General features: G+C 40.4%; 1 protein-coding gene across 1 annotated transcript; it reads right to left on the bottom strand.

The window, feature by feature from the left end:
* Nucleotides 1-7,974: 7,974 nt before the first annotated feature.
* OTULIN (OTU deubiquitinase with linear linkage specificity) lies at nt 7,975-22,663 on the bottom strand. The gene is made up of 8 exons (XM_059815655.1): nt 22,498-22,663; nt 20,796-21,165; nt 17,032-17,105; nt 16,116-16,210; nt 14,712-14,855; nt 12,317-12,442; nt 11,014-11,283; nt 7,975-9,691 (listed from the first exon to the last, which is right to left on the bottom strand). The coding sequence occupies exons 1-8, from the start codon at nt 22,661-22,663 to the stop codon at nt 9,497-9,499; spliced, it is 1,440 nt and encodes a 479-aa protein (XP_059671638.1). The 3' UTR covers nt 7,975-9,496.
* Nucleotides 22,664-23,807: the final 1,144 nt, after the last annotated feature.

Here is a 23,807-nt window from a genome sequence, read left to right as displayed (position 1 = left end):
TAGTACTTAAAAGGAGAGCATTATTCTCATCAGGCCAGGACAAACTCAAATGTCATGAGAAGATGCTTCATCCATCCATCTGGCAAGCCACCAAAGCTGTTCTTACGAAACTGTGAAAACATTCCTTAACCAAAAATGTTTAGTGTTTGATTTTGAATGACGTGTCCCTTGGGTACTCCCGAATGACTGAATCTGAGCCACCCAGAGCCAGCGGGAAGGCTGTCTATGGGACCACAGCCTTAAATGTCTCTCCTGATGTGCTACTTGAGCAGCCGCTGTTTTTAAAAATGTCTTGGAGAGGTACGATGGGCTTTGCTCATACCTGTGACTGACGCACCCGGGACTCTGCTGCCTCAGCTCTCCTCACGCCGGCCCGCAGCCGATTCAGATGATGCTCTCGGAGAGAAGTCCAACTTCTCCAGCCCACAAACGACCACCTCACATACTGTTTTCAATTTTAGGCAGCCCTCAATCTCCAGCATCCTATACCCCTAAAGCCTGGCCTCTCTTAGGGTCCTCCACGCCTTGTCAGCCCTTCAATTCCTGCCCACCCTGTCTCTCTCCTCTCCCTGGGGCTCCCCGAGCACCCTCTCAGCCCCCCCGGCATCTCCGGCCACATCCCCCTGGGGTGCAGGGGCCAGCATTCCCCCAGCCTCCGCAGGGTGTGCCCCATATTCCCTGTGACAGGGCTGGGAACAGCAACTCTCTTTCTCCCGGCCCTCAGAGCGGGGCAGGGCAGGGCGCCTTCGGAGACCCCTGAACCGGCCGTGGCTTTCGCAATGTCCAGCCCCGGCTTCCCACTCTCCAGCCACATACTGCTGTCCCCGCGGCTGGAGAAAAGATCGGCCCATGTCTGGTCACATTCCTACCCCAGACCAGGAATGCCGAGTGAGGCCGAGAACATAATTAGGGCATCTAAATCAGCAAATGATAACTCCTTTAGCCTCTCCCGGGCGCACACTCGTTAGCTGCTGGCACCCGCCACTGCCTTCCCACGGCCGCTTGCAAAGAGCATGGCCTGACCCTGTCCAGCTCTCCCTGACGAGAGTGCTGGCCTGGCAGGAGGCCATGACAAAAAAAAAAAAGAAAAGAAAAAAAAAGGGGCTCGGATAGGGCTCAGAAAAAGATACTGCCTTTTGCTTGCCAGTCCACCGCACCCGCTCATGAGGGCAGGGGCAAGTGAGCCAACATCCCCATGGCCCGGAAGGCCGGAGCCTGTCTGAAAACAGGAATGAGGATTACTGCCACACTGCTTCATTTTGAGCAGATTGAGCAAGGCCAAAAAGTACAGAGTCACACGCGGTGAGCTTGACTTTCTCAGACTAAGCTTTCTCTTTCAGGGACCACGTAGGCTTTATTTCTCTCTCCCTAAGCAAGAAAGGGTCAGATTGTAAGCAGGTAAAAGACAGACATGCAGTGTAATGGCAAATAGCATTATTAATTCACCTTCTTTGCTTGCAGTCTTGAAAGCCTCCTCTCTCTCCCCTCCCTCCCCCCTCCTTCCCCATCAGCAGACCCTCCTCTGACTGTTTCTCCATCAGTAATGAGGACAATTAGAGTTTCCCTCGATGAGGTATACTGAAATATAATCCAGTTTATTTCCCCAAAGGGCACACATAGACCTCAGACAAGAGAGTCCTCAACCACAGACAGAAACCCTCCCGCTCGCAGAGGGTACTGCACAGCATTTGCTTTTGTGTCTAATAATCAATAATAAAGGAGGGGAGGAAGGGGTGGGAAAACACGGCTCTGCTGGAGGTTTATAACGTACCTACTGCTGGAGGAAGATCTGCTCTGCGCCGAGGAACAGAAAAGGGCTTGTTACCACAGAGAGGCGAAGAATCCCAAAACTAAGAGACATACGACACAAAGAGAGCAAAAGCACTATTGTAACCTTTTGGCTGAAACAGCACTTCTGAGGGAGGGGTCAGACGACCACGGCAAATGCTCTCCCAGTCCCTGCGACACAGCAGAGACACCTGCAGGGAGGAAAACTGAAGCCTACGAGTGGCTGCTGAGGAAGATACTACCCAGAAGAAAGTCCAGCAGTAATTGACTTTCTACACAGGCGGTTCTGTAGCTGTGAAAAAGCGAGCCTTCTTCCTCTAGGTGATTTAAAGGGTGCAGCATCTTCCCCTGCCTCATGAGCAGAGGAGCGTTTTCCCAGCAGCTGGAGCCAGCGCTCCCAAACCTACAGCCAAAACGGATTGCTCCATGCCAAGCCCACCTACCACAAGCGGGTAGTTAATTCACACATCATCCAGTTGAGCATTTCTTTGAAGAACCAGATGTTTCAGTGGCAAGCCCCACCAATGACAACGTAGCCCCCATGGTGCAACAGGATCACCTTCACAACCACAGCTCTTACACCTTTTATCTTAGTTCCGCAAAGGAAATTTCACGCCATTGTTTCCTTTGAATTTTCCATGAGCATAGACCTCTGTTGCTGTTTTCCGTCTTCTCACTGGGAAGGCGGACACATCAGAATGGAGCATCCATGGGGTGGGGTGATGGGGGGATTTAGTAACACCTGCACATCTCATCTGGGTGTCTTACAAACCAGGTGATTGTGGAAGCCATCACAGATTTGCTTTAAACAGCCCTAAGCATTGCTCCAACTTAACTTACTTTTTTTTTTAAATAATGTTTCCAATCACCTACTACCTTTAAAAAGGCCCTCAGTTATTCCAGTTAATTAAAGATGTTTCTTGTTTGTAGCATGGTTTGATGAGACAAAATCCAGCACATCTGAGCGAGGAGAGAGCTCTACAGAGGGCTCACCAGTAAATGAACACCATGGAACCACTCATAGTCTAAAAGTAACATTAATATTAGATACCAAAAGCTAGTATATAAGCACGGTGTGCCAGCCCCCAGTGGTAATACCTGCAGGAGGTGCAGGAGGCCCGTGATGCTCCAGCTGGGTGTTTTCTGGGGACTTTCTTAGGGGGCCTGAATGGAAGACAAGAGTCCGAGACACACAGCAGGAGCCATGGCCTGCCACTGTGCAAGTGCTATTTCATGCAAGGGAAATAAAGTGTTAACTCCGTGAAGTTTGGGTTTTTTCTTGTTGTTTCAGTTGTAAAAATCCCCTTCCCTCTTTCTTTTCACCCTATTAGCCAAGCAGCTCAATGATGACCCCAGAGAAGAAATTTTGTTATTGGTTCTTCTGTCCTACTCAACAATATAAATTCAAAAGACAAGCTCAGGTGAGGGAACAGAAACTGCTGTTAACTCCTGCTTGCTGGCTTGCTGAAAGGAACACAGTCCTCCAAAATGCAAGTGCTCTCTCGATACAGTTCATTACACCTTGGCACAGAAAACAAACTTTGGCAACAAGAGACGAACCTGCCAGAGAAGTGGCAAGACGCAGGCTCTCACCCAAGCGGTTCCTTTCAGCTTTGCAGAACCACCCTTTCAGCAAAACACCCAGATCTGCTGTAAAACAAAGGCCAAAATGTTACACAATACTTAAAAAGAAAAAAAACCACAACAACCCACTCAAAGAAGGGGGCTCTAGGAAGAGTTTGAGTGAAACGGCCACTGTTTTCTCATGGCCCATAAACCTGCAGACTGTACATCTTCCTTGCTCAATGTAATTTATTATTTCTCTTAACCTTTCATGCTAAAAAACCCCCACCCTTATGATGCAGAGAACATTCAGAATCATGAAGAGACTAGCAGTCCAGCAAGTGCTCCACCTCTAAAGATAGTGCCTGTTATAGTTACATCCATTAGTCTATGGATGCAGTGTTTTATACCGAATACATTCCTCTCAGCTAGGAACTGGTTTTGTCATCTCAGCAATTAAGGAACAGTATAGGCAGTAACAGAGGATTATTATCATGTTTATTCTGTTTTTCTAAGCACTTTAAATCTTTATAAAACATCTATAGCTAGAACTATTTTTTGCCCTATATAATAAAGGCAGTAAAAATAAAATATACTCTCCATACCTGCAAATGTGGTTGGAAACTAATAAGAGTTACACATTTTTAAAGTTTTTTTGATTTCCTCTTGGACAATTTGAGAATCCAACCTCACCCTTTCTCAACATACATTATTCTTGATGCTTTATAGCTTCATGTTTGTGTAAAGAGAGTATGCTACCCTAGAAACACTGCTCAGAATCACACAGCATGTCTCAGCTAAGCCTCTCATTCTTCTAGAAATAAGTCGGGCTGTGAAGACTTGAATGTGTCAATACGTAGCTGAAGGTTTGGATGAATACATAAACAAAACCAGATACTTCAGAAACATAAGACAGGGCTTGCTACAAATTTCAACCCCTATTAGCAAATTCTTATTCAAGATATAAACAGATGAACTATTTGATATTCAAAAAGATAAAAAAGTTAAAGAAAAAAAAAAATCTCAAGTCTCTTACCACTTCATTTCACAGTGTTTTGCATATCTTCGAAATGTCTTTCATCTGCCTATGCTCTATTACTTTTAACTAATGTATCCCTTCACATGAATCTATAAAGGTAAGCTGATTCTCTTGAAGCATGATCTTTCGAGATCACTAGATCAGATGGAAAAGCATTTTGGTCACACTATATTTATTAAGTATGGTTGGTGTTTATGTATCATAAATGCGTGTTGCACTTGCTGGAGCACCAAGGTGAAGTGACAAGTCAGCAGATCCCTTCGCTGTGACTTGGAAAGGAAGGTCTCCAAGTGCCACCAGCTGGGAAATGGGTGAAACCGGGCTGTCCCCCCTTGCTCTCCCCTGGCCTGCAGTGACACCTCTGCCGCCAGACACCCACCCTTCATCCCTAGGCCGGGGCTGCGCTCCGGGGCAGGAGTTCCTGGGCTTCTCTGCAACGCCACTTAAACACCAGGAGTACGTACCAGGGGTCAGCTGTAGACTATAAAATATTTCCAGTGAATGTTCTGTGAAACACTGCAAGACTGTTTGAGAAGGACGATCCTAGTTTCATGATTATTATAGCAGCTTTCCTTTTTTTTCACCTTTTTTTTTAAAATAAAAGATGGGTGGGTCCACAACAGGCATAACATGGACAGCGTCTAAATTCTGTCCCATCCCAGCAAGCCACAAACACTTGCAGAATTATCTCATTCTAGAAAAGTAAGGGGGGGAAAAAAAAAAAGAAGTAATTGGACCTTCCACATTCAGCCTACATAATATTATTTGTATAAGATGAGGCTTTTTTTTTTTTTTTTTTAAAAATCAAAACCATGAAAAATCTTTAGGCTGACTGGTCTTGATTGTCAGACTGAAAGCTTGATGCTGAAGAGCATGTGCAGAAGCTACCTGCTACAGTCCCTGCAGCAGCTGTCTGCTGCAGTAGCCCAAAGGAAATATATCACGTCAGAGACCTGGTGGGCAGGTGTCTACAAAAAAACCAACCCCAAAACCTACAATTCCAAAAGGGGGCAAACTGAGGAAGGCAATCTTCTGGAAGAGGCAGCTGGCAATCACATTTAATGTGCCACTCCTTCCTCAGCATGCCACAGTACTCATCTGACAGCCCTGATAGTCGGACTTACTGACTAGTTTCTTCAACGGCTCAATACATCTTGGGGTGGTTTGTCGGCATTCCGCTGACTTGAATAGAAGTCATGAACAGAAGTAACAGCAACTCATCAGCACCCATGCAGAAGATGAATGCTCTGGGGAGAAGGGACTAGAGAACCATCTTTCTGAGAGGCCTCTGCCACGCTAAGCCTTCCCTATTTCTCTTTTAACTCTGTGGAATTGGTAACATTTCCTTTCCATTTCTCAGAGGTTGAGGCTGTCCTCCTCAAGAAGTTTATAAATGGAAATACTTTTTCAATCTGTCTGGCTTGAAGCACATTAGTCGATGTCATAGCACAATTATTTATTTAGCGGCAAGCTTCCAGAACGTGCTGCCTGTCATCGTCCACCACTACCAAAAAAAGGAGCATTCATAAAGTACATTTGGCCATCTTCAAACATTCTCAGTCCTATTCTGCCAGCTAGCGTACTGGGGCAACAAATGGCAATTATGTCCAGAAGACAACAAGATGGAGGGGCTGCACAACCAATAGTATTAAATATTAGGGACATGAGATCCTGAATCGAGCCCTGCAGTTGATACACGATGCAAGAGCTCCCTCTCCCCGCTTCTTTAACACCTAAAATGGAATATGTGACCATGTCCGCCATTCTGGTGAGATACAAGTTCCCACCCTGCTCTTCACCCTCCTTCACTAGTTTTTGATGATAGGGCTGTCCCTGTCACACAAAAATGAACTTGGCCAAGATTTGGCCAAGCTTTGACTCAGCAATCTGAATAAAGTTACAGTCCTGAACCAAACACACCCACACCTCCCTGGGGCAGCTAGGTTCTGGAGTGAGCTCCCACAGGACACCATCAGGCTGGCTCCAGCACAAGCTTCTCAGAGCTGTACGAAGCCTAAGCTTTGCTACCTTGCCTGCTGCAGCTCCAGCTCAGCACATCTCTCTACCCACAGCCAACTATGAAACACAATGCACAGTACAATGCAATTTTCTTCCCCTCCTCCCAGCCCAGCAAGATCACCTGAACCTCTGTTTTTCTTCACACAAAGAACTTCTGCTGTACACCTCCACCAACATAAAGGAAGCTGGAGGATAAGTATCCATTAACTTCATAACATCTTTCCTACTGGACCGCAGAAAGGCACAATAAAAGCTTTGTGTAGACCACCACTGTGTTTAGTGAAAAATACACACTTAAATGCTTTTCAAAAAGCAATCACATAGCCCAAGTCAAAGCACTATGATAGAACGCAGGATGTTTCCATTTAATACCTGAAAGTATGCTAAACTGGTTCTGAAGAACACAACAAACATGCACCTCCTTCTCCAAAAAGCATAAAGGGCAAAATTAGGACGTAACAAAGTTAAAGTAGGGATTAAAGAATAGCCTAAAGTGGATGAAATGTATTTTGCACAAAAAAGCACACTAACTACCACAGAGTGAACTTTCTTCATCTCTACTAACTCCTAGGAGCTCACATATTAAAAATCTGGACTGTACCTAACAGAGTATGCCAGTTGTTGAATAAAGCATCTGCTTCCTTTAGTGTGTTGATCTTGAAGTACAGCAGCTATTATAAATTTATTCAAATGTAAGACTCATGGACATCGGGGCAGGGGGCAGAACTGATTTAACCTCTATTCCTCTTCCTTTTCCATCCCTCATTTCCATTTAATTTATTGACTCTTTCAGTTTATTCAGTAGAATACAGGGAGGGGACCCAACAGAAAAGCAGTATTTTATACAATGGGTAAGTCTAGATGAAAAATTGTCAGCTGTCAATTTTAAATATAAAATTTAAGTTAAATCAACATACTGCATACCACAGTACAGACTCATTGCTTATCTCCAAAATATGGATGGAAAATACAAAGCAACATCAGTTTTTCTGCTATTTGTTACTCAACTTCTGCAGGAACAATACGTGACTTAAGGCGTACACATACCTTGTGTTCAGTTCTGCACTTCTCAGTTCAAAATACGAGCCAATTATGTGAATTGTTTACATACCTAATGGCTGCAAACTCAGCCCTTAAATAGCCTCTGCTTAGAGACTTTTGTCATACATTCAAAGCCACTGCTCCACACGTATGACAAAGATGTCTTTTGCAAAGATGTGTTAAGTTGATTAAAATTAATCTCAACAATATATGACAATTAGAAGACATTAAGATTTAAATAATTTCAGTTATTTAAATCGTAACTACAACTTTTCTATCAGAGTTCAGTTAGTTACAAAAGCTAATTTATTTTTCTTTCCCCTTCAGCATTACTTGGAAAACAGTAATTCAGGGAAATTTTTTTGCTGGCCATGTGCAAGCAGCAAGCTGATAATTACTTGTTTTACACACATTACTATGCTTTGAGGCTTTCAAGAAATAACTAACTTGAACAAAGATTTCAAAATTAAAAAGTCAAAAATACAAAGCTAGAGAGAAAACAGGGCATAAAACAAGAAACAAAATACTGCCAGATGAATTGGTTTATTTTTATTCCTTGTAGTGCCCAGAAATTTTCGGTAACAGATCAAACTAGTTCTTTTAAAAGGCAAAGACAACATGATAAATATAACACTGAGTACATGATAGACATGTCATTAAGATTAGACATGCTAAGATTAACGTAAGATTAGACACATCATTAAGATGTGTCGAAAACACACCTTAGAAGACAGTGAATACACTTTCTCATTGTGTAATTACCTTTCATAATAAAAGAAAAAAGTTAACAATTTAATTTGAAGTAGAACAGGAAAATTTGATGTTTTGCATGCCAGAAGTTTTGCATGTCATTTCCTCCAGAATATTTGAATGAAAAGTAGTTTTTATAATCTTATCCCTTTCCTACAAGAAGGCCTTCTGAGAGAAGCCAAGTGACCAGCATTTCATTCAAATCAACTTTCACTCTCTTGTTATGAGAATCATCTCCAGGGCATACTTCCACTTTAAACTAAATGTGAAGGTTTTATTACTTCATTATTTTTTAGGGTATGTCAGTACTCCCAGAATCTGATATATTCTGTATTCCTTCAATTTAAAGCATAATGAATAATTCTAAACTGAAACAGAACCTCCCACATACTCCTCCCAAGAGTGGAGAAGTTGCACCAGAAGTTTACTTCCATCTAATGCACTCCCTGGACAAATTAAAATCCTGATGTTCTCCACAGCAGCTACCAGTGAGGAATATCATTACAGGAACAGTAATATGAACAGACATGGAAGTTAGTGGGCACATGGTTATCTCATATCAGCTATCATAACGGAAGAGAGAATTCTACTTAGGTTTTGAATTTGTGACCTACTAACAAACAACTTTTATACTCCGTTATTAACAAGCCTCTTCACTGTGATCCTCTCAAGGGGTTGAAAGGGGAAGAGCTCTTCATTTTCAGTGTAACAGACAACTGGCTTCTACATAAGAGATATTAATGTCGGAAAAAAATCCAAAGCATTAGAATACTTTAATTAACATCTCTCTTACAGCATAAACCATGGCAGGCATTAAATTCCAACTGCAAAAGAATTATATTCCTTCTTGAGACTCAAGATTTGTATAAATTGCTTCTCAGCAGCATTACAGTTATCAGTCAGGATACTGCCAGCTTACTTTTCCAGAAATTTCAATTCATCATTATCTCAACATTTTGGGAAGCAGAAGATCAGCTCATGTCTTACCACAGAGCCTCACCTATCTTCTTAAAAGAAGTATATCTATAGTTTTTGCATTCCTATTCAGAGTAAGCCCTTCAAAAAAAGGATTGCAGAAGTTTCCTTTTATTTTTTTTATGGGCAACAAAAGCCATACTTGCAAAGTTTTTACTCTTTAAGCTAGTACCTAGTTGATATTTCGGTTCAGATGTAAACTTCTGAAATATGGATTTCAAGTTGTAGATTTAATAACGCAGATTTCATCATCATCCTGTTTCAACATAGCACTGGAAACCTCAATACGCAGCACAGGTTTGTCTGCCAAAAATCACTTGTTTACAGCACAGTCTCTTGGCACATTCTGACTGGAATATTATAATGTCTGTCATCTTCTGTTATGAGAGTCACCACAGGCCAGCCCTCCTCTGGATCATTGGGATAAAGTGTGATGAATTCATCAGTACTATATTTATACAGTCGATACACTTGGATGGTATACTGCAGAGCATAAGCAAGGAGAAACATTTCCACCTACATTGGAAAAAAGCAGAAATATGACATGTAAAATTAAACATACCTTTAACAAGATACTTCTCATAAAAATACTAAATTAGTATCTATCAGATGTAATTTTTCAAAGAAAAAAATATGAAGTAAATGAGAATGCATATACACAAGCATCTCTAGTTCAGTATCTCTTTCATTCAAGCCATTCTTAACTTTCTGCACAGGTACCTCTAAGATACCATGCCTTTAACATGCAGCTCTTCAGACCCAACAATGGCATAGTAGAATGTCTGTCCTAAAGAAAAGCTTCTTTATACAGAGAATCTCACTACCCTACTGCCACAAACAGGTAGAAAAGATGTTCCCTCGCATCAGTATTCATCCCGTTAAGTCACTAAGCCAGACAAGAATGGGTTTCAGGCAACGATCCTTTCCCTCTTAGAGGGTACTCTGAACTCTCTAGCCAAATAAAAAGCAGATGGAAAGCCCTTACAAAGCCTGTTGATATCAAAAGGAATTCAGAGAAAGAAGCTGGAAAATCTTCTACCTTGCCTACTACATTGGCAAGCATATCCTGTTGTAAATAACAATTTACAAATAGTATCACTGAAATAAACAAACCTAGTCAGCACAAAAATAGGCAATATTACTTATTGACTAAACTGGGCAGCAAAAAGGTCACCAATGAATCAGCTAATTTAATAGTAGTAGCAACCTGCCTCATCTATACTAGAGCCGTCAGATTTTTAAGCCAATAAACAGAAACAAAACATAATACTTCCATGCTTCTAGCGCCTATAATTAAGTAGTGAATGTAAATGCAGTACCACACTTGTAATATACTTAATGGGATTTTTTTTAAATGGATGTTTCTAAAATCTTTCAGACTATTTAGCTCATTAACCACCACATTTTGTTTTGGGTCTTTTATATAATATGCATATCATTTCTGTAACATATAAGGCAGTAACTGTCATCAGTTTATGAGAGTTCACCAAGCATATGTACTACACATGATCTTCTCTTCATAATTTATTAGCTTTTATCATGTTTTTAAAAAAAGCTAACAATTTTGAGACTAAGACAAATGTTACTATTAATAGAATATCGTATTTCCAAAGAATGCTACCTAAGTGTCAGCCGCCAGACAAAAATCAACGTTTCAAAGGAAGGCCTTTACAGACTCTTATTACAAGCAAGTGGTTCTACTGCATTCTCCCCAACAGAAGATCAGACCCTACACCATTAAATTTAGCCAGACCAACAAAAGCTGGGTGATTTCTTAAACCACTTGAAACCAAGTTCTCCAAAACAGGAAAATGACACTGAAAGAACAATCTCCTTACTTGTTCAAGGCCTCCACTGTGACCAATATGATTCAAGTGATTATGCATTAACTGACAAGGGTTGCTAGATGTATCCCGTGCAAACAGTAACCATGAGAAGACAGGAACTCTCCTTCCATTTTTATCATCATTGTATAATTCGATGGCGGTGTTAAGCATCAAAAATTTCAGTGCTTCATAAAGACTATACTCCTCCTCTTCATTTTTAAACAATTTATCACAAGCTTCCTGTTTCTCAGTAGGACCCTTGATTTCACTTATATTCTTCCACTATAAAAAAAAAATAACACACAAAACATGTATCAATAGCCATGACTGTGCAAGAGTTGTAAAAAGCCGCTTGTGAGTTGTCAGATGTTCAGAACAGGCACTGAGAATTAAATTTATGAAGGGCTTTGTGCCTTTTTAAAAACAAATCAAGAATATTTCCACAGCTGTAGTCCTATCAAGGTCAAGTTGAGTTAGTCTGATTTTGCTTAAATTTTCTTTTGCTTTGCCTAAGGAATGAGTTTGTTGGAAACTGTTGCAAGGTGGCAAAACAAATATTGTCATGGAACAATAAGTAATAAGGTAATAACCTTTTTGCTTCCTGTACCATAAATCCTACATCCTTCCTATTCTTTACATTTCAGTTACTCAGAATGCGTAATTCATTCCAGCCCTCAAACTGCTGGAATGCAGCCTTTAAAATATTCTTAAAAGCTTTCAAAAAAAGGGAATGTGTAGACACAGTAAGACAGGAACAACTGAAGAGTTTTTAAATAGGTTCCAGAGTTTCAAGAGGGGGGAGGATAGGGCTAATTAATATACTATGAACACTGAAAGGGCACAGTCATTTTCTTGTTGCATTAACCTAGAATAAGAATGTATAAACGTGGAACAAAAACTACTCCTTTTAAATTACTTCAGCATTATTCTGTATATTTTTTTCTTTCCATGACCTGTTCAAGGTAGCAACAGCATTTATCCATAGTACACATAATTCCTTCAAATAAATACAAGAAACAATAGAGGCAAAATGTTACTCTATTACATCAATTTCTTCATTGAAACCTGTCTAACTAATAGTTTTCCGCAGAGCTGCTTATAAATTAATTCCAGCATTAGGTTAATGCAAGCAGTGAAAGACCAGAAAACTCCCACATATCTGAACAGACATTCTTCCCTTTTTTTTTTGCAGCATACCTACAGAAAAGAGACTTTCACTAATGAACGCATCCTTATGCTAAATTCACCCCATTCAAAAATCTTTGTAATTTTTCTTATTCGCAAGTGACCAAGAATAAACAAATACTTTTCCAACCTTTTTCCTTAGTAGTATTAAATATTCTTTAATTTCATCACTTATTTCTCCCATCTTCCTGCCCAGTTTCTGTTTTAGCTGCCACTGCTTGATCCAGTCATATCTGCTCATCAAGTTTTCAGGAAGCTGGAAGTTGAGAGAAGAGAAGGCAGCTTAAGTCAAAAATCTTGAAAGGAAAAGCTACCAACCTGCACATTATTATGTTATTGGTTTTTTTAACATTTTGCACCTTAAAATGATCCCTCATATGTTCTTCTGAACAGATGTCATACTAAGACAACCATAACTGAACAGAAATGGCTCTTTTTAATACTTTCTGGATAAGTCAGAATAGTGGTCTTATTACTATTTCCAGATCTAACCAATACATAAGCACTGGAAAAATTAATCACCCCAAGTTACTCTTGGCTTTTTTTTTTTTTGTAATTAAAAAAAATCCTCCAGCAGCAGATGACAGTGATTGTGTTTGAAACTGTCCCTGAACCAACGGAAGAGAAGGTTTAAATATATGATGACATCCACCAGATAATCCAGAAGTCTTGGCAGAGTGTTGTAACTACTTTGTCCACAACACATGAACTGTGTTTTCTTTTCAGGGAACGTAATTAAAACACTATGGGACAGGTTGTCTTATAAAGAAGAAAACGACCTGGGGATTAGTTGATGCATCAGATTATTCTTTAGCCTCAGAACTGCCTCTTTTACTGCTCACATGCTTACACATGCTCAGTTAAGAGCTTTTACACTTCTCTTGAAGAACAGTTGCATGCCCAGTTTTTTACCCTCATTTATTAACCCATTTTACCACTAGAACTAGAAGAGTAACTTGTGCCTTACAATGAATTAAATATTTGGCTAGAGCAGCACATATTCCATCAGCCATTACAAGCCAGTTTTCATTTTATTAGGACTCCAGATTAGTAATACATTCTCTTTAATGGCAACCAAGTATTTGTCAGATATACACAGACCTTCCCCCACCCCAGCCTGGCATCCTATTCTAACTGGACATACAGAACTAAATAATCAAAGATTATATGCCAGTAACTTCTACAACTAGAAATGTGCATGTGAACACTGTTTTAAATTAAAAAAAACCCACCACAACCAAAAAACCTTTGTTAAAGTTGTACTCCTAGCTGTCACCACACACATTTCTCTTACATGCCCTCTGCTTTGATGCATTACCAGTTTATCACTTCAATCAGTTCATTTTATAGTTATACACCTTTTTCAAAAAAATGTTAATTACCATATGACACATTTTCCTCTGTAAATCAGTAGGAAAAAATAGGTGAACATCATTAAAAACTGCAAAGTAAACCACTTTATAAAGTTTGCACATTCTTTAGAGGAGCACTGGGAAACTATCTTCTATAGTTTGATAATGTGGAGATGGTTGTCAGCTGAGAGAATTTTTTTTATAAAAAGGAAATCTTTTTACAATGTAACGCTGCAGTAAGAACCATTTAATAGAAACATTTTTATCAGTAATTACAAAAATGTATCAGCAAAAGTTTACTTAGCAACGATAGTGACCACAATGAGAAATTTTAAGATGGTCTCTAAAGTTATACAGAAAGATAGAGCAGTGTGATTCTACCTGGACTGCTAGTCTACAACACAGAGTCTGCATCAGACATTCATCATTTACATTTCCAGCAGCAACCTGGACAACTGGAACCTTACTCCCCTGAAGAAGGACACTTTTGTATGGGTAGCTTCTTACATGTTTCTTCCATGATCACTGATCACCAAATAGACTTTGTTGACACAAGACAACTTCTGGAATATTTTTCTTCTACTCTTAGTGAGACACCTTGCTTTTCTTATCCATCAATGCTCCATAAGAACTGTTCTTCATTTCAGGTTGGAGTTGCTCTTACACTTAAGTAACATTTAAGACATGGGTAATAACCACATTCTGAAAAGCCTGCAGCATCCAATTTGTTAATCCACTTTCTAGAGAAACCATATATGGCACACAAGAATACGTATGTTAATTTTTAAAATCTTTTTTTTTTTTTTTAAATGCGCTTAGAGTAAGTTGTCTATATTTTTTGTTACTACCAGCTGTCTTGTGGGAAACCTCTTACTGCCGTATTACATGCAGTGAGAAGAAACCAAGAGGGCAAGATGAAGACAGACAAGTTACATTACAGTCAGCACTATAGTAACATTTATACATTATAAACTGGAAACTAAGGGCACCTGGACTCAATTCCAAGTTGAAAGAATCAGTGTAAACCTACAACAAAACTGAACACTACTACTTCTCAATTTAATGGATATTGAGAAGTGAGCATATATAGCATAAAAGAGAAATGAGATCATAAAATTATGCAATAGGTTAGAACCGACATTCCTCTACTGTCAGATCAATCTTAACATGTACCATAGTAAAATCCTCACTCTGCAGCCAGCTTGGTAACTGGGTAGCTTGGCTCAGTGCCTGGAACAGAGTTGCTCTGAGAGCACAATAGTTATCACCTCGTACTCTCCTTATAGATGCAAACTTCTGAGCAACTGCTTCATATCCCTAGAAAAACACAAAATCCAAGTAATGTTAAAGGATTAATAAAACATTTTAAGGTCATGCACTGGTATCATAAAAGATACTGGAATATTAGCACCCAAATGCTAATGCTACTTAAAAAAAAGGATTTGATCCACTCCCCATTTTGGAAGTTCAAATGCTTTTATGTCACAAATTATGCTTTGAAAAACACTTCCTTAGTTCTGCTGAATAACAAACCAGAAACCAAATAAATTAAGTAGATAATTGGTTGTGGCATTTATTTGATGACAGTGCAGAAATGTCATTGAAATGTGGGTAGCTAACCCACTTAAGTTTAAAAAAAAAATCCAAACATACACACACAAGACTGTAAATCTAAAAATATATCAGTCTTACAAGGAGTTTCAGTAATAGTTTATTCCATTTACTCAATATATGTCACACATAGTTTGTTTTTGCCTCAGGGAAAATTTGTGTTTACACTGAAGTATCTTGACACATGCCTCAGCACATTTGTCCCCTCCCTGCTGTTCCCATAGGTACACTTTCAGAAGAAGCAGCGATGTTGAAACGTAACTTCTGAAGCTCAGTATGTCTCTTCAGCTAACCTAGCAAGATTCAATGCTCTGCACATCTGTATTTCTCTTACTAATCTCTTGAAGGTGACACATAGATCTTTCAATTTACAGAAAGTATTTTTTAGGTTTACTCATATGTACCACTAAATTTTCAAATTGTGTTGAAAAAACAAAACAACAAAAAAACCCTAACCAACCTTATGCTTGATTTTCTACCATTCTAGCTCAAGATTAATATAAGAAAACTAGTCCAAAACCTACAAACAAGTAAGAATTCAGGAAAAATTTAAGAAAAACTGAGCCTATTCATTAAAACTCCCCATGTTAAAAATCGTGCAATTCACTAACTTCAGTTATTTGCCTTCTGCCAAAAAGTTTGGTTCTCTGCTCTGCCATTTCAACAGCCCACAAAATTACCATTTTATGGTAATAAACCAAATTTAAAACTCCAATTAAAAACAGTAATGAAGAACAGTATTATTCAAAACCCTACACTATCAGCAAGTAGCCTTACCAAAAAACACATTTTGAACACGTATGAACAAAACCATCTTCCAGTTGTCAGCCACTTGTACGACCAGTCACTGGAAAATATTGGTATTGCATTTCCTGTTTTAAAGGCTGTTCCCATAGGAAATCACCTACTAAACATAGAAATGAAACCAAAGAGCCTAACAAAACTCAACAAAAAGAGAACCGATACCTTTCTCATCCGTTTTGCTACTGGTGTATTTCCTCTCCATTCTTTTCTGCAATACTCCATGATGTCCATTTCAGGTGCAACACTTAGTTTATATTCTGTCAAAAAGAATATGTAACATTATACTGAGAACTGCGAAACAAAACAACATAGAAAAAGCACTGAATTTCTAAATACGCTCTATCACTTTAAAATAACATTGGTGCCAAGGGAGACTGGCAGCACAACCTATAGCTACTAAGTAATTAGAGGGGGAAAAAAACCCAGCTTGCTTGAAAATGACAAGAGAACAAAAACAGTGATGTAGTCCAACAAAATAGAGAACACTCTGCTCCTCTCTTCTGAAAAATATTAATTGGCAAAGAGTAGAAATTAGTAAAGTACTCTTTATTTTCTAAGCAATCAGGCAAATGTTTGGCGAAAGTTTCTTTTCTTCTTTCAGCAGCTGGACTATAAGGAAGAAAGATAATAGATCTTTCTGAATAAGCCAGAAACAATGGTAAAAATAAGAAATACAGTTTTCTCTTGGAATCCCAACAGCCTTCATTCCAAAACAGATAGTAATCAGGTTATCAAGGGATCCCAGCAACAGATGCTGCTATAATGACTATCAACCAGTAATTTTCAAGCACAACACTCGTAACATAGGCTATATGACTGCTTTCCAAAGGATTCACATTCTCTTGTAAAGTAACTATAGAAACACAGGGGAAAAAAATATCCTAACAGCAACTAGTTTTACTTAAAATTGTACAGTTTAATTCACGAAAAGATCAATGTACTCAGTCATTTTAAGTAACTTCTATTGCACACAGAGACATCTGTGCACAAAAGTCCTTGGAAACAAGGGTGTCAAGTCATCATAAATTAGTGCTACAGTGAATTGTAATACCATATTTGAAACAAAGTTCAAATGTACCTGAAGAGGTTGTCTCACAAAGTAGTATTTTTTCTCTCTCTATTTCTTCTGCGTCACGATACATGTCCTCCTCACTGCAATAAAAATCAACACATAAGACATAGTTTGTGTAACAGCACAGATCTTATAGTAATTTACCTTTTCCCCTGTTTACAATAGAAGCAAGTACTTAAGTCTTTCTCCAAGTATTTTTTTAACTTGATTTGCTTTCCATCTTAAACATTTTCATAAAACAAACACGACTTCTCAAAAAAAAAAGTTTAAAAAACCTCTCAACTGTTCCCCTCTCTTATTTATGACACCTAAAATGGTAATGAATCACCACCTGAATGTCTCTTCTGCTGGTTGTATGGGGACTACAGAGTACTGAAGTCCCTTTGTATTTGTAAATTTTACAGGATAAATTTGCAAAAGATACTAGCCAAAATGCCTTATTTGCTGAGTATATAAATACCACAACCTATGTGTGCAACTAAGAATGCATTACTCGCCAAAGCTTTGTATCTGCGCTCCACTGGGGCTGAGCAACCTGTCTAGTAATGAGCAGAATATGCAACAGAACATCATGATGAAAAGTAGCCAGCTATCTGCAGCTGGTTTGAATGTTACAAACTCAAAGAAAACAAAATTCTAAGCATGATCCAAACTGCAGCCTACAGGCTAACTGAAATCCAGACAAACATTTCTTCCTCAAATAACATGGGCTTTTTGGTCAAGGTACACTGCCTTAAGAGTCAAATGTCTCCATCTGAGCCTATATACAGACATTCTGAACTCAATTTATGACCATGAGGGAGGAAATGATGGCCTAAAAGGATACTGTTTTATGCACAGCCTAGCATTATCAAGAAGAGATCTCAAAGCTAGGGTGTGAACATTACTGTTGAGAATGGAGGCCCACACAGCGTTCAAAAAACAGAATTGTAAATTGCACATTCCTTTAAACGTGAGTCCAAGTGGCATTTGTCATGTAGTTACACCTAGCAAATAAAGTTTAAAAATCAGTTTCACAGCTAAAATACTTAAAAACAAACCCATACGTGACCAAACATATCAGTAAATCATTTAGGCTTACCACTGAAAGAAGGTTACATTGAAAGTTTGTATTTTGAAAAAAGTACATGTGCAGAAAAAAAAGTGTAAGATTATTATTCATTTCCCACTACTATTAGTGGCTTCTAATCTACTACGCAAAAAAAACCCAAACCATAGTGTGCTTGCAAAAGACCAGAAAGAAATTAAGCCAGTGACCCTGCCCCATCTTACACTACTAGGAGAGGACAAGCAATGCAGCCAGCTGATAACTAGATTACTCTCATTAAACTTGAAATAATACACTGGTAAATTATGGCTCTGTATTTCTTTCTTTATATCCAAACCAGCTTACTTAAAAAAGGTAACATTTCTAACCCATTTGCATATAGTTCCCCTGAGAACAAAAATGTTTTATTATAAAAGACAAATATAGGTTAATACCAGGAAACTGTCATCTACTGTGCAGTCATATGAAACTACAGTTTAGTTTTTACTCAAGTTTCAAACATTTAACTTTCAAACTGGGTTTCTGGGTGCTCAAGTAGCTGCTTGAAATCTGATTCATAACAATACTACATAATTATTAATTAAAAGAGATACAATAGATGCAATAGATATTAAACACAGTACTCTATAAAAAGAGTACTACCTGCTGAGAAGACAAATCACAGAAATACTTATGCCAAGTCCTTATCCTTGTTACAGAGTGGCACTGGAAAAACCCTAATTTCCATGCATAATCTTACTTCTCAGCAGAGATTAAGGTCCATTAAGGTTTGTGAAGAATTTCAAGAATACTTAATAACATTGAAAATACTATGAAAAAACCCTGACAGCAGCGATCTCTAGCCTAGCTAATCTATAAGCTAAGCCTTTAAAATATAAAGCAACAACCTCCCCCTCTGAGCATGAACAAAACTGCTTCTACTAGGGACCCCACAGGAGGTGGCGGGGCAGGGGGAAGCGTTACTTTGGGATACATCCTCGAATACATTTAGGTTATAATGCACAAAAAGTGCTCAACTTAGTGAACTAGTGAGGTCACTCAAAAAAGTAGTTTGGGGTAGAGTGAGCAGCGTCATGTTCCTTCTGCAGATATTACCCCATCTTCTTTCTGGGAGCTGACAAAATAGAACCCATAGATTCAGAACCTGATAGATTAACATCCAGCGTAAACAAACTACTGCAATTTAACTGAGTTGTTTTGAAATCAAGGTAGCTAAGAGTGCAATCCACCTGCACAGCCACTCTTATTTCAGAGTTGAAAGTGCATCTTAACATTGTTCCAACAAGCCCGTCCCCATTAATCTTCACATTAAAATTTGACAACTGAGTGAAAATAACAGATGGAAAAGAATAATTAAATGAAAACACGTATGCACAGAAGAAAAAATAGTGCATAGTGTTGTGTGTAAACACTTAGTAAATTGTTAAACTAGTAAATCAGATTCTGCTGAACCAAAGATACCAAGAAAAAAACCCAGGATGTCAGATTTTACTTAGAGTATCCTGAGCTTTGCATTTTAAAAAACAAACAACAAAAAAATCTCATACACCACCAAAAAAGCCCCTAAACCCCAACAAGTTAAGACAACAGCAAGCAAATCTAAGCTGGAGAGAAGGGAAAGGGCTATGGGTAAAAATATAAATAGTGTTATATTAATAGATTTGCAGGACTAGAACTCCCAGTATTAAAGATAGCATACAAAAGCAAAAACAATGTTTGAAGTCTTCCATTTATTATCATGAAGGAATGAATATTTAATTTTTTAATGTCAGATTAAACTCATTGCTATTAATAGTTCATGTAAAGTCATATTAGATCAAATAGAATTAGTATGCCGAGTAGCAGCTACTTTAAAAATTCAGGATAGAGATCCTTGTGTACCACACTTCTGCCAACATACGAAATACACTTAATACATATTGATATGAATCTGTGTATTGATGTTAGATGTGCATTAGTATTAACAAAATCACATTAACATATTGGATTGATTGATTAAAAATAAAATTTTAAAAGCATCCTTGAAAACATGTACTTATTTTTAGTGACTTTTTCACTAAGTCAGCACTCATTGTAGATTAATTAAGAGGATTAATTAGAAATCACTTTCTTCTCTTACTTTATTAATGTATTCTTCAAAGACATAAAGCCACTCTTAATGTGCATTAATTTTGTTTTCAGAAGTTTGGAATACCTTTTTTTAAAACCTTCATATTTATTTCTTCCTCCAGATACCAAATATTCTTGTAAAGACTTCTACTGTCAAATCTGAAATCACACAACTAAATTTTTACTACAGCCTTTAGCAGGAAGTTCACAAAAAACAAACAAATAAAAAGCTGAAGTGTTAGGATTAAAAGAAGGCCTTCTGTGATTGTCAGCACTGCACCTAACAAAGTGTCCACCAGGTTAAAACCAAGCAAGCTACCAGAGTATCTGCCTTCAATTCTTAGTTTCCCATGCTCTGCATCCTACCCTTAAGAGCTTAATGTCACATCAGTTATTCCCTTGGATGGGGAAAAAAACCACTAATAAACTATAAAAATAAGCTATTTATCTAAAAGGGTGAAGGTGGCCTTCAAAGTTTAAGATTTGACATTTAGACCTATTTCACTAAGACACTAACATATATGAAATTCTGCCGTGAAATTCACTTTCACAAACTGAAAGTACCCCTCCCTTTCTATAGAAAAGCTGTTAATAGATATAAAAAAATCCTCACCTGTCCTCAGATGACTCCATTGCTGAACAACTACTAGACACAGGTAGATACAGTTCACAGTTTCTAGATGAATCCTGATCTGTCACAAGTGATTTAATCATATCTGTCTTCTCAGGCCTCCCTGTACTTCTGTACAAATACTCTTTGCTTATTTCTGATGTAGATTGCTCTTTCTGGTCAGTAGCTGTGTTTGCTGAACCCAGTTCGTTAGAAGAAACACCAACTTCCTTTTCATGCTTCATGAACTGTATGGCAACGCTCTCTTTTTTGTGTGTCTGTTCTGCACCCGCAGAAAGGCTGGTTGGTTCTGTCATCCACCCTTGAAAATTATCCTGGCTTTGAAGAATGGAGAAATATATGAAGAATCTCTCTCACGGAAGAGCAAAAGCACATGTTTTAAGAAAAGTACAGTATTTTTATAGTTACATTATAATCTGAGGATTCAGAGAGTTCTTAAAATATTCAAAAGCAGGAACAAAATCCAGAATATTTGGCAAGATAACACAGCATGCAAGCTATTTTCAAACTCATCTCCTTGGCAAACCGATTTAATTTCTTACCAAGGCTAATCTGTGTCAGTTCCTCAAACACAACCTGCGCTAGAATTAGTGCCCTGACTGAACACTTGCTCTTCTCAGGGGGCATTATCACCTAAAAACCTGAGAACTAACAGAAATCCCAATGAAACAAGTTTCAGTCCTGCAAGAGGAGGATTTTTACAAATTCAGCTGGTGCTCCGTGAAACTTCCCACTGCACCAGGATTATTGCTTAATGCAAAAATTTCTGGTCTTTGTTTCTTCCAATATGATTTCCAAATTATTAAGTTAAGACAGGATTTTCTACAATCCATTCTAGCAGGTTCTCCAAAGGCTTAGGACGTGCAGTATATTTTCAGGGTTATTTAGCTTAAATTGGTGATAAATAATTGGTGATACACAACACTGCCAAAAAATTACGGGCTGCTTTACAGCCGTCACATTCACGTTCTAAACAATTCTGACCGTTGCTAGCCAGGCTGGTCACCTCAGAACTCATAGTCTTGATACCAACTACATACACCTTAAAACTGCTTCCATCTTCAGGTTAAAGCCTCCCACCTGCCACAAACCTTTCTTTCCCAGATGTCACTGTCCTTTCGCACTCGAGCCCTGCTACGTACCAAGCTGCCCCGTAGAACGAAGCTCAGGACGAGAGTTGCACTCCTTGTCCCGATTCCTCCCAGCCCCGCTCCCCAAGGAAGGCCGAGCCGAGCTCTGCGCAGCACACGATCAACCGCGCCCGCCCTGCCACACGGCGCACAGCAGCCAAGCCCTCACCTTTCCAGCATCCGCTGCCCTGCGAGACCACGGGCCCGACCCCGCTCGGCGCCGGCTGCCGCAGCAGCCGCACCCTGCCGAGCGCAGGAGGCCGACCCCGCTCCGGCTGCCCGCTGGCCGGGGCCGTGAGGGGCACGCAGCGCGCCGCCTCCCGCCGCACCCCTCCCCACCCGCCGCTCGCCGCTCATGCCGGCGGGGCCGGGCCCGCACTGCCGGCAGGCTCCCCGCGGGTAGAGACCGCCGTTCACCGCGCGGGCCCCGCGAAGCGCCCGCCCGCAGGCCCGCGCATGGGCCGGCTACAGCGGCTGCCGGCACGTGCCCGGCGCCCCCATCGCCGCGGCAACGGCCACGGCCCCGCGCGAGCGAGCGTCCGCCCGGCCCTTACGCGCCTCCACGGTCGCTTCCGCGTCGCCGGCGGCCAGCATCCTCCGCCCGCGCGTCACCACGCCGGAAATAGCGTGTGTGCCCGCGCTTCCTTCCGCCCGGCGGTCGTCATGCAAAACGCGCCGAGACACAGCGGCGGAGTACGGCGGCGCTGGACTCCAGCGCATGCGCGTTGGGGGCGGGGGGTGCGGAATATCGAGCCCGTCGTCTACGCTCGTCGCTACCGCTGTGGGCTCGCTGGCGCGGAGGGGTGGGCGATACCAATACTGGGGGGGACGAGTGGGGGGAAGAGCCACGTGGCCTTGCCCCTGAGCCCGCAGTGGGTTCGCCCCGCGCCTGGCCACGGATGCCCTCGCACGAGCTGCAACAGTCGCCCGCGAGCGGCGGCGGTTGACCGGGCCTGGGGCTGTGGGCCCAGGGCCTCGCTTCAGGCCGCCGAGCTGGCCCTGCTGCCCGGCGTTGGGGCGGGCGAGGGCGGGGGGGGAAGCGGCGCCTGCGGCACCAGGGCCGGTCCAGCCACCTCCCCTGTGAGCGCCGCAGCCGTGGTGCGGCTTCCTCACGGAGTGCCTACAGTAATGTCGCCTGCGAAGGAGGGACCCTCTGAAATCACCCTGCAGGGGCAGCGAAGGATCTCTTTGTTTTGTGTTTTGGTTTTTTTGTGACGAAGAGAAAAAAACCAAACAGCCAGCTTGCAGTAAAGTGCAAAATCAAATCTTGAGTTCACAGAAAAGGAGTTAAATGAAAGTACCCAAGCTCAGAGACAACAATAACTCTCCTTAAATATGGGGGGGAGGGGGGAACAGAGTTGCTTTTCGGTTGTCAGCCACTCCATATAAAAATACTTGTGAGGAAGTCCAGTACTGTAAAGATGCATGTGTATGTGACAGCCATTGTATGGAGCTTGTCAGGCGCTGGAAGTCTGTCTTCCAGGAGCGAAAAAACACATCACCAAATTCTGATGTACCTTTATTAAACTCCAGACAGGACAGAAACCTACATAGAGAGTAAATGATAAACCTTTCAAAATACATGTTACTCAAGTGTTAAGCATACCCAATGCTATTACAAATACTGAGAACAGTAAAAAGTAGGAAAGCTGTATTTTGGTAGAAGTAGTCCACTGAAGTCAGAACATTTTGGAGGGTATTCACCTTGAATTTGGGTCTGAAAATGGAAAAGTGTTTGTCTTCTTTCTGGAATTTCCCTCATAAGAATATACTTCGAATAATACGAGTGATGCTAAGAATGGGGGAAAGTAACTACAAACATACTGACAGTAAAGGAATTCGAATCAACATGACTTTTTAAAAA

The sequence above is a fragment of the Gavia stellata genome, chromosome 3, assembly GCF_030936135.1.
Source record: "Gavia stellata isolate bGavSte3 chromosome 3, bGavSte3.hap2, whole genome shotgun sequence".
Lineage (NCBI taxonomy): Eukaryota > Metazoa > Chordata > Aves > Gaviiformes > Gaviidae > Gavia > Gavia stellata.
The sequence above is the reverse complement of the archived record's forward strand: the minus strand, read 5'-3'. Positions and strand labels throughout refer to the sequence as shown.